At 41.1% G+C, this 15,058-nt stretch overlaps 1 protein-coding gene across 2 annotated transcripts in view; it reads right to left on the bottom strand.

The window, feature by feature from the left end:
* The window catches only part of zfpm2a (zinc finger protein, FOG family member 2a), a 112,124-nt gene that overhangs the window by 53,579 nt on the left and 43,487 nt on the right, over positions 1-15,058 (bottom strand). For both annotated transcript variants that reach the window (XM_072394874.1, XM_072394875.1), the window contains exon 4: positions 5,243-5,367. In XM_072394874.1, coding sequence (XP_072250975.1) covers positions 5,243-5,367 — 125 coding nt within the window. The remainder of the gene's footprint in view (positions 1-5,242; positions 5,368-15,058) is intronic.

Here is a 15,058-nt window from a genome sequence, read left to right as displayed (position 1 = left end):
ACAGGCCCATATTCCTCCCCTTGTACTAAATTACACAATAATCACACTCCATCGACTGACAGCCTCTGCCTCTCTCTCTGTCCCAGGTGAAAATTAGGACAGTATCTTGACATTTTCGCTCTTCTGTAGTCTACAAGCTAAAGCTCTCTGTTCACAGCCAAAATCAGCACGCTGTCTGTGCTCATGCCCTCCCACACACCAGCACATTCACAAACACTAAGACGTAAAACACACACTTAAGCGCTTGTAGACTCAAAGCCTTGGATACATGGTGCATATGTATTAACATGAGAATTGCTGTTCTTATGCACATTTTAGCAAAATTCAAATTCATGAACCTGTAAAATTATAGTCAAGTATATTTATAGTTAATAGTCAATTAACGCTTGTTTTTTTTTGTGTGTTGGAAAAAGTGACAGAATAAGGAAAAAAATGGAATAGGTTTACTTCCTAATGTTTCATATTATTGTCTCCTCTACTAGCTGTTTCCCTGAGGTAATTTCAGTCTTGCACAGGTTCAAAAAGATACTATAAAATTCCACTTAGGCTTGATAATATGATGAAAGATTCAAGGGTGACATGGTTAAACTGTGTGAAGGCAAATTGTTAAACTTAATTAGCCTACAGTACTTATTGATTTTTATTATGTCCTTGTAACCTGTAGGTTTTCAAATCAGTGCCTTGGATTTGAGCCCCTTGTACGAAACTGATATCATAACAGCGGATCTGTTTTAATCATAGACACGTCCTCACAGCAAGTTGAGCTAATAAATTATATTGAGATAGAAGACAAGATTAAAAATAAAACAACTGCCTAATAGATGTTAATCTGGATTTGAGCAAGTTTTATGCCTTTTAATTACTGTGTAATTTGCACTAAAAGGCCCTCAAAACACGTAACTACCAGAATTCTATTGAATCCAGACTCATTACAGTTGCACCTTGACTAAGCCCCAGTAATTAGCATTGGTAAGGCATTGTACAACAGGCGGCAACACCCTCATCAACACACATTTACAACACAGCTCTAAATCTGCTGCTCATTAATAGCTTGCCTCCCAATCAATTATTAACACCTACAATGGACGCCAGGCTCACCAGGGCCAGGCCTCTTACTCCAGGCAAACCATGGGCCACCTTCTCCTCCTGGTTCTGTCCAGCATGTGTAATTACCGCCTTTAAAGACACCTGCTACTCAATAGCTTCGACCCAGACTGTTAATTTAGCCCCCCGATTGCAGACATTTATGTCTGAGTGTCACTATTAATTTGCGTTAATTTGGAGAGTGTGAGGAAGCCGGGCGGAGGAGTTGTCGGCAGCTGGCTGAATGTGGTCGTCGCTCACCTGCGCCGGGGCTTCGGCTGTAATTGGAGTCTAATGGTCTGATTGATCAGTGAGAGAAGTGAGGGATGAGACGGCCCACTGGCAGCTCCATCAGTCAGACAGAGAGGCAAGGTGGAGAGGATGAGGAGAAGGAGCAGAGCAGGAAAAGCAGCTAACAATAGTAGCACTGAGTCAACTCTTGGGTACTTTATCATCTTTTACATTATTCCTCTCTTTTATTTTTCTCTTTGTCTGATTTTTTGCTTTTACTCAGCCCCTCCGTCTTCCTTCTTTTTTCAAAAGTGTTCTGACCTAGGCCAATTGCTCAGTTTTCAGTTTGCACTCCAGATTGACTTTCAGTGTGGTTATGAGTTTGCTCTCTCCTCTATTAAGGCTGGGTTAAGGTAAGCCTTTAAAACTTAAACCCCCATTGAAAATTCTTCTTTTCAAGAAATATCAAAACAGTTTTGCAGTTGGACAAAATGCATGCTGTCTACAGGTGATGTAAGAGGGATGAAGGATGTGTAAAACTACCTTGATAAGGAAAGGCTTGTGAGCTGACAGTGCAACATGACTGTGTTAACAGGTCTGCAGCAGCAATAACTACAACTCCGGTCCCCCATGCCAAGCTGGGCCCCTGGGGTCTACAGACCTGCCACAGCAACCCATCAGCTGTGAAATCTGCTTTCCTCTTTGATAAACGGTCGAGATGTGACCCTATCTCTGTCCTGCAGATGCCCAGATTTCCTGTCATTCTTTTTCCCTTCTGTTTTTTCACGCTCTTTCTGACTCTCTCTATCTCTTTCATTCACTCTTTTTCAGGCTTTACACCTCTTTCAAGGCCTGCCTAGACAACTGCATGAAATGCTCCACTCGCTGTTCTTTCTCAGCGTCATCCATCACTTCTTGCTCCTACTGAGGCCTGTCGTCCACCAGCGGTTAAACCCACAGGCCACAGCGGACACCAGCTCCCATTTGCTGCCTCCAGGGACCAACCCCTTCATCCTTATACCCCCATACTACTGCTCCTCAGAAACCAGTCAAACTCAACACAATTTCCTCCTGAATGGCTCTGCATGTGCCAAAGCGCTTCTCCTGTCCAGATTAATGCAAACGCTGCTTAAATTAAGTAATTTCAGTATTTACTATAAGCCACTTTAAGGAGTTATTACACTTTAGTCCCTATCTGGGCGTTGTGCCAGAGGTTGAGAAACAGACCTGTGCACCACACGTGGTGGATCGACAAAAATAGCATGACCCCTAAAAGGTCCCATCTTAAATTATGTGTCTGGATGGAGGGATAAAATATGTTTGATTTCAGAGAGGGCATATCAATATCTCACCAGCGGGTCATGTGTTTCAAGCGAGGGAGAGGTGTCGCTCCTGCCACATACCTGACTGCCTTCGGGTAATTCATTCACCTTTATGGTTTCAAAAAATCTAAGAAAGTAAAAGGATATTTAATAGTCTGCGGAGGTCACACTTCATAAGAATGAATGAGAGTGCCTCCTAGGAGAGGTAGAGACCCATGAAGCAATGAGCCTTTATTTCTACCTCAAATGCTTTCTACTGCCTTCTGACCCTGCTCTGCAGCACTGGCTGCCCTGACATGCATCAAAACTAGCCAAGCTTTATTTCTTTCTCTTCTTCTTCTTTTTACCTCCTTATCCTCACACTCACACTTGTTATTTCAACTTTTCCCTCTTCAGGTGAGGCATCCCGGTTTGTTCTTGTCTTGATGTGTCAGTGCTTCAAGATTTGCACAACTCCCTCACCTCCCACTGAAATAACTGAGATAAATGCTGCACTATATTAGGGATGCTGCCAACGGCTGCATGTTTAACAAGGCAACAGCTTGATAACTAGAGGCCTGATTAAAAAAGAAAGAAGTAAAAGTATGCAACTGTAATCGAGATGATTCCCTTGTGATGCACAAACTATAACAACTGTGAACTTTCTGGCTTATTCAGCATCTAAGAAACAATGTAAAAAAGTTACACTGAACCCTTAAAGGAGGCTTAGTTAAACCAAATATGCCAGTTGGGTTGATCTAGCCTTTAATGAGAGATAGTGAGAAGCTGCTAACAGCGTGTACACATTTTGAGAGATGAAACTTAGGAGTGGAGGAGGGCAAGCAGCAAAGCACTGAGAGGGCCCCCATGAGAATAGACACACAGGAGATCCTTAAAGGCAGAGCTTCTTTCTCTGCTTTTAATTGCGAGGGAGGTTTGGCATATTCTGTAACCCCTCCACAGCTTATTACAGGTGATGACCAGCACCTGCTTAGTTCTAAAGAAAAAAAGGAAAAGAAAATCTGAGGAGGATCTGGAAAGCAGCAATGAATTCCTCAGAGGGCAGTTAGTTAAGAACTTGCCAAGAGCAACAATCAGATAATGCATTTGTGATAAATTTGTAAAGTTTTTATCAACTGAAAAGATTCCAGCTAAAAGATTATTTTGACTGTGAGTCTGATGGACAGTAAAAGGGTGGTTTTGAATGCCTTTCTGGGAAATTCATGTGGAGATTGCTGGAAAAATATATGAACTACATTACTTTGGAAGGCAACTTGAGGTGTTTCTCTGTCAAATCACTTTTCCCCTCAAGGATAAGTGGCTTTACCCTGAGAGAAGCCATATTTCATGACTATAATACAGCCTGAGTTATTTAAAGCCACTGATGACTTCCAAACTATGAGGGGAGCTTAGAAAACAGTCAAAACTGCTCTGAAAATGATTTAATAAAGTTATGGTATCTGAAAAAAAAAATAAAGGAGGAGGCCTCTGATTCAGAAATCCTCATGGACTTTTTCCTTATGTGTCTTAACAGGATGAATGCGAGGCTGCTTATGACTTTAATGGGAATTTCTTAATTAATCCAAATGCAGGATGGTAGATCAAACCCTTGAAGGGCTTGTCACTCCAGCAGAGCAGCAGGTCAGCACAAGCCTCTGCTGGGATCTTTCAAACAAGAGATATAAAGCTGCTATGTGCGGAGTAATGCCAAAAATAATGAATTGTGACTTCACTCAATTGAAGTGTGGCTTGAGCTCTAAATTAACCAATTAAAATGTTTAAAATGTTTTGTCTTAAAATATGCAGATTAAATAGCTAAAACAGATCCACTTCAAAGCCTTATGTCGGGAGCCACTTGGATCCTACGAGAGTCGCCTCACTAGGTCTGAAAGTCACGGACGGTGTCATTAATATGGTCTTTAGATGTAGTAATTTCGAGTAATCATGTTACCAAGGGTGCTGAAAGAAAAGTTACTTTGCTTATATAGTGTATATATAGAGCAGTCTTTTTAGTTAGCTTGTCCTACAAACAGAATGTTAAACCACTTACAATCTTGCATATAGCACATTATAAAGAATGCATCGTTATACACCAGCAAAAAACAAACCTTCAAAATATGTTGTGATGCCTTCAATGCAAAACTGTCTTGATGATTTGCATAGCAAACTGGTTTCCTCAGCTATATTTGGACTCGACAGACAATCTTGTTATTGGCCATAATCTGACTATTGCAATGCACCCCCCAATAAAATAAACTTAAAGTTTAATTGTAAGACCTTACGGCACCCGAACATTACTTGAGATCCTTGAGACAAATAAGTGACCCCACAGCCAAAGTTAGAGAGCATGAGTGACTCATTGTTTTCTGTTAAGACTCTTGGACAGCAGTGAGTCAGGTCCTATTTACTTACTAGACTCTCTTCTAAATTTCTTCTCAAATCACACATTTATCGCATTGTGACTTCAGATCCCTCTTTTCAATTCATTTCATACTTGTCCTGTTCTAAGGGTGCCATACATTATAGATTGTTATTAATAATTTATTGCAAAAATATAGCTGGTAGCTATTGAAAAGTGATGCATAAGTGTTCACTGTTTACAGTGGATGACAAACACAAGGACATACCAGTGCTGTGGTGTCAGAGCTCATCTCGATCTTTCCCTCAAAGGGCCCCCACGTTGTTCCCACGGGGAGCTGCTGCCGGCTGTGGATCCGACGCTCGCCATCTTTAAGGAATGCATCCAGTTCTCCTAAAAACACACCAGAAACCAAAGTGGTCAGTTGCGGTGCTCCATACAGCATAAGTGTCATTCATTCATCACCCGTTTCCCTTTCCCAATTATTTTTGTGTCAGGGCCTCACATAAAACAGTGAAACAGTTTTTAAAAATAGATTAGCAAATCACGCGAGCATCAATCTGATGGTGTTCATCAGACTTGTGGTGCACTAACTGCACTTGAAAGGTGTCTTGTGTGGAGATAATCTCTGTGAGACAGTGCAGGCTCACTGCCTGGTGAGAGCAGTTAGTGGCAGGCCTATTTCTGTTGTTCCAAGAAGGCAGGGCCCTTGTTAGTGTTGTGCAGAGCTCCAGTTAATTAACAGTGGAACCGGATAGCACTGTTTGTACTACCGGTGCTCACCTCCCTGACACCCCCTGCTATCTTATCTCTAAGATTCAGTGTACTTTTTGAGAATGGTGATTAATCAAATAGTTATGATAAACTTCATGATAGGCTGTGACTTAGTTTCCAGAGTAGGACATTTTCTTTGTGTGTGTGAGTGTGTATTGCACATTGAAAGCTTGCAGCTCTGAACTGTACACTTCAGACTGGTTGCCTTGACAACACAAAAAAGTCTTGTCTGAGGAAAGCTGGTGATTCTGTCTGTAACTACAAGGGAATTTTTGTTCATAAACTTTCTCGACACAAAAAAGTTCACCTAACTCCAAGAAGGAACACTTTTATCAGGAGTGAGGCAGGTTGAGAACTCCACTACATGTGACTTGACTTATCTTCGGGAAGTCAAAGATATGAGTTAGCTAAATCACTGTTGTGGTATGACTCCTTAACAAAAAAACAAAACAAATCTGACAAAAATATGCTGTTCTGACCAGGCAAATAATACTAATGTGCAGTGTTATTATGCTAACATGTGTTTCTCACATTGTGTCTTTTAACCTGTTTGTTAACACAGGAGGCTACAAAGTATTCAGGGCACTGGCATCATACTGAATAGGGTGCAGTGATCACTGAACTTTCTGATGTGTATGTGGTATAATGACCTATTCAGCTCGAGTCTACTCTGTAAATATCAACCGTGTATCTGCGGTGTGTTATTGTGCTCGTCTGTTTTGTTGGCATGGAAATGTGCGCTTATGTGCTGCTTTGCATGTATAAACATGATCGAGCTTGCGTCTGGTGTTACCACCCGCTACAAATGACACCATTCTGATGATATACTCATCAATGATGGTCATTCCTGTGACAATAAAAAGCTAAATGTCACTTATCGTAAAAACTGACTTGTCAGACCAAACCTTTGTGAAATGTAAACACAAAATCAGTGAAACGCCAGCACATGACTGAAACATTTATTTCTGTTTTTTTTATAACGATTACATAGTTTTGGAATTGCCCTAAAATGAGACATTCTTGGCAGCTTTATCTCATCCTTACCCTCCCTTTGTATCCTCTGTCCCCCTCCCTTGTTCCTGCTGTTGCACACTGTCTTTCTGGTGCTGCAGTGGAAGGTGGGTAAGCTCATTACAGAGAAATAATTAAACATTGGTGCACAGCTGGCCGTCATCACTGAGAGCAGCAGCCACCGCTTGATGCATTCTGTTTGTCCTCAGATAAGACCCACGGCCTTTAACCGCTTGGATGCAAGTTCCTGTTTAGCCCCGTTTGACACACAGCTCCAGCCTTACCCGGCCAACAACTCTTGATTCTTTTCTCTTCTTCTGTTCAGGATGGGACTTTAGGAGTAAAAAGGTGGTAACGGGTAGTGTAGGTGAGAGACAGAGGGGGGGGTCTTAAAGAGGGTATGATTCAATTTGTGTGGTTTGTGGTCCACCATGTTTAGGTGCCAGTTGCATCTCACACCAAATGTTGCCTGAGGACCTTGGCTCACAGATGGCTTGTCACATCTGTTGCAGATACTAGTGGAAGATCTCCACAAAAACAACCATCACTGAATAATGAATCCCAGCTCTATTTCTCAAGCCCATTACAAACATTTACAGGAGTCACCGTGCTGAACCCATCAAACTGCAAACAGCAGACTAAAACAAGAGGAAAACTCATAATGGGTTAAGAGGACATTTAAAAAGCCCTGAGTCCTCTTTTCAGTGTTCCTCATCATCCAATGCTTAAATGCCACACGATGAGGCTCAAGAGCTGTACCCCCTCCTCTGAATCCCAACCAAAACCTCGCCACCACCATCACCCTCTACCACCCCCTTCCCAACAAACTGCCACCACCTCCTACCCTCCACCTCTCCCTCGATAAGATCATCATCTGTCACCAGACTCGAGGGTCTGTTCCTGCACTCCACAGATACTTGGCAGACCAATGAATGTCTCTTTGTGTGGAGAGATCCTCCTCAGATAGCACCCAAGATGCTCCATGATGGCATCTGTTTGTTTTTTTTCTTTTTATATGTGCATGTATGTCCTGTCTTTCTTTTTGTGTTATGGTGCAGAGAAACAGGGACCTGTGTCTCTCTCCCAACTACGTCATACTACTCAAAGCTAATGAGTTTCTCAGTGGCATGATGCCAGCTCTCATTGATTTAAAGAATAGATGGGTGTGAACCACTAACAGAGAGGTGGACTACCACTTTCTACTTTTGACTGATATCATCAGATAGGATAAAGCACTTTTCAACAATTATTTTACATGTCATTTTCTCTTTCCATTTCCAATTATGTTGGCAGAATCATCTTATTTGACGAAGTATAGACTGGATTAGTTTCTCACCAACCCTTGTTGAAGCTATGTGATGTTTGTAACGGTTAATACATTCAAACCCAATACAATATGTTTTGTGTGACTGCAGAGTACAGACAAAATTTAAAAAATGTATAGCACATAGTAGGGTATATGTGCTGAGGACTTGTTACACATTACATTAGATTAGTTTACAAACTAATCTTTAAATGTAAAATGCTAAATCTTTTGGCTTGATTTAGGAGCAAAACCCCTTTTATACTTAAAATATAATTCACTGAAAAGGCTTTTAGTAATGTACATTAAGAATAGCTCTGAATTTTCATAATATAATTGGTGGCCCAGAGTGAGGTCCCTTTGGCCAAATATGACAAATGGCATCATCGGCTCATGACAACAGATTAACTTTTGTAAAGCACTCCACCTGCTCAAGGTGTTTTCAACATGAATTAAACTTCTCTAACTAGTTCAAAGAAAGCACTTGAAGGAGAAGAAATTGCCTGCAGCACTAAAAGAAATACTCTGATTACTGACCCTTCCTTTGGTTTACTTCACCTTTATGCAGTTATATTAAGAGTATATTAACAGTAAGGGTGGATGCTGAAGGAAAACAAAGAATTGAAGAGTGCAGACAAGAGGGAAATGTGCTTGAGCCTCACACAGCAGACAATCCCTCTTGATATCAAGCAGTGCCTTTGAATCAAAGCAAATAAATTACTGCTGTTCAAAGTTCAATAACCTGTGTGTAGCAATTCACAGATGTCCTACTGAATCCTAGTCATCTCCACTGATAGGCCGTGCTATAGAGCCAGCAAATGGGCTATAAATTAATATACCATGAAAGCGGCATATTGGGTGAAATGGAAAGTGCTGTATCGGTTCAACAAAAGGTGCCACATCTTTAAAGTAGATATGTGATATGAAATTTTACAGCTGAAGGAGAAATGTCACCAAGCTTTGATAAGAGAGCGATGAACTTTCTCCCCATCCTACCAAAACTGCTATTATCAGGTCTCAGTGAGCAAAATGCATCATTTATAACCCACAGCCCACACCATTATCTTTGAGAAAGGCGCTTTTTTTAATACAGTGAAGGACCCCCACACCAGTAGCACCACCTCATCTTCCCTCCTCACCCCCCTCTCATCCTCCTCTACCCCCAACCCACTAGCCAGAAACCAGAACCAGAAAGACCGTTTGCTGGAGAGCAAGTTTCCAGGCAACCACAGGAGTTTGGGTACATGAGGAGGAGGGAGCATAAAGATGAGGGGAAATACTTGCTGGGGGGATTCACCCCTTCAGGTCAGACTTGTTTTCAGGCAGTAAACGGTTTGAGGGGAAAGAGTTAAACAAGCCAAAGGGATTAGGGCATTTTAGCTGTGACACTCCACATAGGCTATGCAGGGGGTTGAGGGGGCTGCAGAGGTTCTTTGGATGGTAAAATCTGAGTGTCTTGTTGTTGAAGGGTGTAACAATGCCCACAAAGTATTAATTTCAATAATACAGCTATAAACGTAGGTGTTTCAACCTCATCTCTTGCCTTACAGCACATGACAGAGAACAGTCCAATTAATGACTCATACCCACATTACGTCTCCCCTATGGCACTGCAATGTTTGAGTTCATCCAAAGTCTTAATCATAACCATATCCCTCAAAATATGGAGTATTATTTAAGTTTCTTCCTCACCCCAAAGAGTCTTTCTTTCTTTCTTTCTTTCTTTCTTTCTTTCTTTCTTTCTTTCTTTCTTTCTTTCTTTCTTTCTTTCTTTCTTTCTTTCTTTCTTTCTTTCTTTCTTTCTTTCTTTCTTTCTTTTCTTTCTTTCTTTCTTTCTTTCTTTCTTTCTTTCTTTCTTTCTTTCTTTCTTTCTTTCTTTCTTTCTTTCTTTCTTTCTTTCTTTCTTTCTTTCTTTCTTTCTTTCTTTCTTTCTTTCTTTCTTTCTTTCCACAGCCATCCCATTTCACACTGAATGCTAAGACATGTGCATAGGAGATAGGACATACGGTTATGCCGAACAATATATCTTACAGTAGATTAGGTAGCACTTTTGATTAAGGTTGGGTAAATTTAATGGTTAAAGTTAAACCAAAGCTTTTTTTGGAAAATGAGCATAACTACTCCCTGCTGGAAATCTATTAATTTATTTATGGTAATAGCTGGCAGCTTGTTAGCTTAGCTTAGCATAAATATAGAAAATGGGAGGAGAGGTGGACTGTACATAAAAATGCCTAAAGCTGAATGTTGATTCTATTGGAAAGAGCCAGGCTAGCTTGTCAATCCCTATGCTAACTCAAGCTAATCAGAAGCACAATTTGGAAATCTGGATTGGTCCAATATGGACAAAACTCCTGGGGATACAAGACATCTAGTCAATTTTATGATTCTGTTAACCTCTTAAAAGGAGGTTCTCCTTTCCAGTGTCACCCATCAGCCTATGCAGGCTCGGGATACAGGAATGAATCTAATCAATTGGCTTTCTTAGTTTGGCTTTTTATTTTTATTTTTAAAAATATTAATTAAAACTGGACTTTTATTCTTTGTTTAGAGTGCCTTGAGATAACATATGTTGTGATTTGGCGCTATATAAATAACCTTAAACTATGTACACATCAAATAATAATCCAGGATCTTGTGGTGACTTGGCTTTTAAAAAGTTAAACCACAGGGATGAAAAAATAAATAAAGGATGGGGATACATTAAAGTAGTGATGATGCACATGCACATAGGCATACTCACTGAAAAAGTACTTCAGCTCTGCAGTACATTATAAACACAGAGACTCTTGTTTGGTGTCACTGGGCAATTGAAATATAGCTGTCAAGCACTCAATCTCATCAAAAGCCTGGAGAAGTTAGCAGCAGGCTGCCTGACAACAATCTTTGAGACATCCATCTTTAGCAAAGAAGAGCAATTTCTAATGATGGCATGTAAAGGGAGACAGCAAAACTTAAAGAATGACTGTCCACACGCAGAGATATCACCGACAATATCTAGAGGACACACAGCACTCCTGCTGGAATCTGATTATTTTAAATGCTTTTCTTTAAAATTTCAAAACCACCAAAAACACATTACTCTGCTTGAGTGCGACAGAATGAATGAGCGATAGTCACTATGTGCATTGGGACTTACATGGTTTTGAGGCAGGTGGATAACAAAACCAAGACTTTAGCTGTTAAAAGAAGTTGCTGTTTTGTTTGCAACATGTTATGAAAGATAAGTGAACCCTTGTCTGGAAATGATCAGTGTGCTATAATATATCTAAATAAACAACTTTTAGCAAGGAAAACAACAAAACATTGATACCTTCTTCATGTCTTGCAGTTCATTTTGGAATTGATTTGTGTTAAAGTACACACAAATCTTCTACCAAGTCAATTACCAGGCTGCAACTTCCCCTAGCTAACAGGGACCTAGGTGACCTAGTTGTCTTTTGTGAGTAGGTTTTAGCTGGAGCAGTTTGACAGTCAACAGATAAGATGGATTAAGCTTTTTTCATCCAGTTTTGATGTGAATAGCGTAAAAGCGGGTTAAATCATTGAGTTTCAGGAGTATTTTTAAATGCCTGAAGATAGTGTGATAAAGGAGCTAAACCTAAGAGTTGGGCTGGGAAGGTCATGGTTGTGGCTTTGGAGAGCAGCTACCTGGTGATGGGGGCCAGTGTTCGTTTCTCTTGAAGCGGGCTGAGCGCAGGAGCCAAGCCCACCTCTCATCACTCCCAGAAAAGATACACGAAAGAAGTGAAACAAAATCCAGTGAGAGCTTGACGGGCGGCATCAAAGAGCAGCACACCCTTGCCTTGTGTGGGTGACTGAGTGTGCGTATGTAAGTAGAGGGGGGGGGGCTTGTTTAGTTCAGGGGTGCTTTGGCATGTATGTGTGCGCCTGCCTGTGTGTGTGTGTTTGAACACTGTAAAATATCATTCCATAATTATGTTTTGATTATTTGTGAGGACTAAAATTAAGCCGCAATTAATCTTCTGATGTAAGACAAAAAATAGAGCTACGAAGTACAAATTAAACAACCCAGTTTACAAACGGCCTCCTCTTCCCAACTCCCCCAGACCTGATCTGAGGCGTGCATAGGAGCTGACAGCCATACAATCACGTGATGCACCTCAGCCAATCCGAAATTCATTTGAATTCTTAAGCCGCGCAGTGACGAAGCCACTTGAGTAAAAGAAAAGGTGAAGGGGCGGCTGAAATAACAAACAAATCAGAACGATTCAATGGGTCAAATGCTGCATGTGACGTGTTTACTTATCACATGTCACATCTGGCCGATGCTGAGAGGTTTTTGGTTCAAAACATTTCTGAAGGGACATATTTAGACACATTTTGCGGACGTCTATTCCCCCACTGCTCCTCATGTCGGTGACAGGGGAGAGTAATCCTATACACAGGCTGCTATTGTGAAATGAGAAACTAGCCTCCTTCCTTGCCAGAGACCAGATGCACCTCTCTCCCTCTCCCTCTCTCTCTGTCCTAATCTGTAAACGACTTAAAGGAGCCTTATCTCCGGGCTCTTCTGCTTCATTTCATGCTTGATTTACTTTAATTTGTCTGATAGGGCACAAGGATTTGGAAATGGCCCATCTTTCGGTGGAAAATGTTCTGATTTTTCTCCGGCATTGTTATGTGGAGGTTTTTGACTTTTCTCTCCCCCTTTTTCACTCCTCCTCCTCTTTCTCCATCTCCCTCACTCCCTCTTTCTCTCGCCATCGTCTTCCTTTTTTTCTTTTGAGGGGGGAGGGCTGAAGGGTGGATCTTTCTCCAGTGCAACAGTCTGTTTGAGTGCATTTAGATTCGAGCTAACGCAGCACAAACAAGTTTTCCATGAGGTGTGATTTTCTGATGGGAGACGGCAACACTGGAGTCGTGTTTGCCTTTTAGATCCGCATTGGGCGCAGAGCAGCCGAGTGCTTCAAACCACAAAGATCTTATGTTTAAGTTAAGAGGCGACTGGCCCTCCAGTTTAGCAAGTGGGTGAGCGGCTGGTACTGATAAAGTTGCTCCACAATGAGGAACAGGGACTGCAGATGCCTTGAATTCTTTTTCTGCTGGCAGAACTGAAGTACTCACATGGCTGTCTGGCTGCTCCCGTCACCAAGACACTTTCCTCACTTCTATTTAGTGACTGAATGACAGTAGAGGCAGTGAGCTATGATTAGAGAGAAGCACATATCTTCCCAGATCCAGAATAATCTCCATCCCCTCCCACCAATGAGCAAGGCACAGAGGTGGCACAAAAAGGCAGAGAAAAAGAGACAAGTAGAATAGGCAGAGCTGTCCTGTGTGTACAGAGATGTCATACAGTTCCACTGGCCTCCTCTACACACTGAGTTTGGACACTGCCGGGGTAAAGAAAAATTTTAATCATTCTCCTTGAGTTTGCCTGACTAATCTGAGCAGTTGTAGACATAATCAAAGAGAATTTTCCATTCAAATCTGTGCTGAAAAAGGGGAGAAAGATAAAAAGAAAAACCTGCCAAATCAATTGAAGCTCTGTATTAAGCAATTAAACTCATTCACAACTAGTGGTTACACAATGGTCTTTATAAAAAAAAAAAAAATCAATTTTCTTCATACACCGACATGAAACGTCACTAACTAAACCCACCTCCAACACAATGCGCATAAATAAATGCTTAACCACGCACACACACACGAACACAAACACATGGAGGAAAGTAACAGGGAGACCATTGAAATTCATCTCACAGCCTGAATTTACTTAACTGCGGGTGTGCGCGCCGTGATAAACGGAGTGATGATCCGGCAACACGTCTTTATCCATGCTTTGCTTTAATTAACGGCGGCTTGTTTGTTGAAAAGATGATTAATATGCCAATGAAAATTGCATAATTGAATACCACAACACTCGCACAATCAGGGAGGAACATGCCATTTTTTATTAACTTTTCAGTATCTTTATTATTACTGTTATTTGGTATTCTAATTCACATGACAAGAAGGCTCCACCCTCCTATTCCCTCCTTCCAACCTACAACCCTGAAACAGACAAAAAAGATGGAAGAACTGGCATGACCACCACTGATGGGGGGCTTTCACAAGCAGGGGGTATTGCTCTGATATCAATACCTATCAGTGTCAAGACTCTACGTGTATGTGTGCGCATGTGCATGTGTATGTGTGTGCCTAACAGATGAGAGTCCAGGAGGTTGGGGGTTTGGGGTCGGATGGAAATGAATACATTCCACTAGCCAAATAATTCTGTAAAGACACCGAACTGAATGAAAGAAAAACTGCACACATGCATAAGAAACTAAGCACTACACTGGCAACTAGATTTAGCAAAAAGCTAATTCATTCGTAAATGTAACTAAAACCAAGGCCAAACTAAAAGTTTTATTTGAAAAAGGCCATAAGAAATTGAAGAATCCTACATGCGAGTAAGTTTCAGTTGAGCAATCCAGAGTTTACCCAATATCAAATCCTCCAGCCCAGCCTGCACAAGTGTCTCCATTTTAATGCTGAATACACAGATCAAATATTCAACCAATTATAATTACACCTCTTAGAAAAATGTGCGCAGCTACAGCGCCTGCTAAGGTAAGCACTGTAGAACAAACATGTTCAAGGGAGCTAAGGAGCAACTGGATTAAAGTCCCTAGAGGCATAAAACACCGCCACTAGCAGTGCTTTAAGGCAGTCATATTCAGTTACAGCAGTCATATTACAGCCCCAGTTTTTATTCTGCTGAAGTCTTTGGACTTTTGAAATAGTAATTACAATTAAAATATGCCATTGTAAGTGAACAGAAATTTGGGTGAAATGTGGATAAACTGGTTTGAAGTGAATTATGTTATTAAGGCATCCCCAGTGTGCCACCTCCCACATATACACACAAAACTAGAACTGAATATTGTGACATCTTCCTCAGATGATAAGAACAGTGATTGCTTTTTGCCCTATTTTAGATTATATAACTAACAACCATGAAGTTCCCTCATAAAGCCTCTTAGTATGGCG

The sequence above is a fragment of the Leuresthes tenuis genome, unplaced genomic scaffold (assembly GCF_036924035.1).
Source record: "Leuresthes tenuis unplaced genomic scaffold, fLeuTen1.0.hap1 SCAF_10, whole genome shotgun sequence".
In the NCBI taxonomy this organism is placed as follows: domain Eukaryota; kingdom Metazoa; phylum Chordata; class Actinopteri; order Atheriniformes; family Atherinopsidae; genus Leuresthes; species Leuresthes tenuis.
Note: the sequence above shows the minus strand (reverse complement) of the source record. Positions and strands in the feature narration are given on the sequence as shown.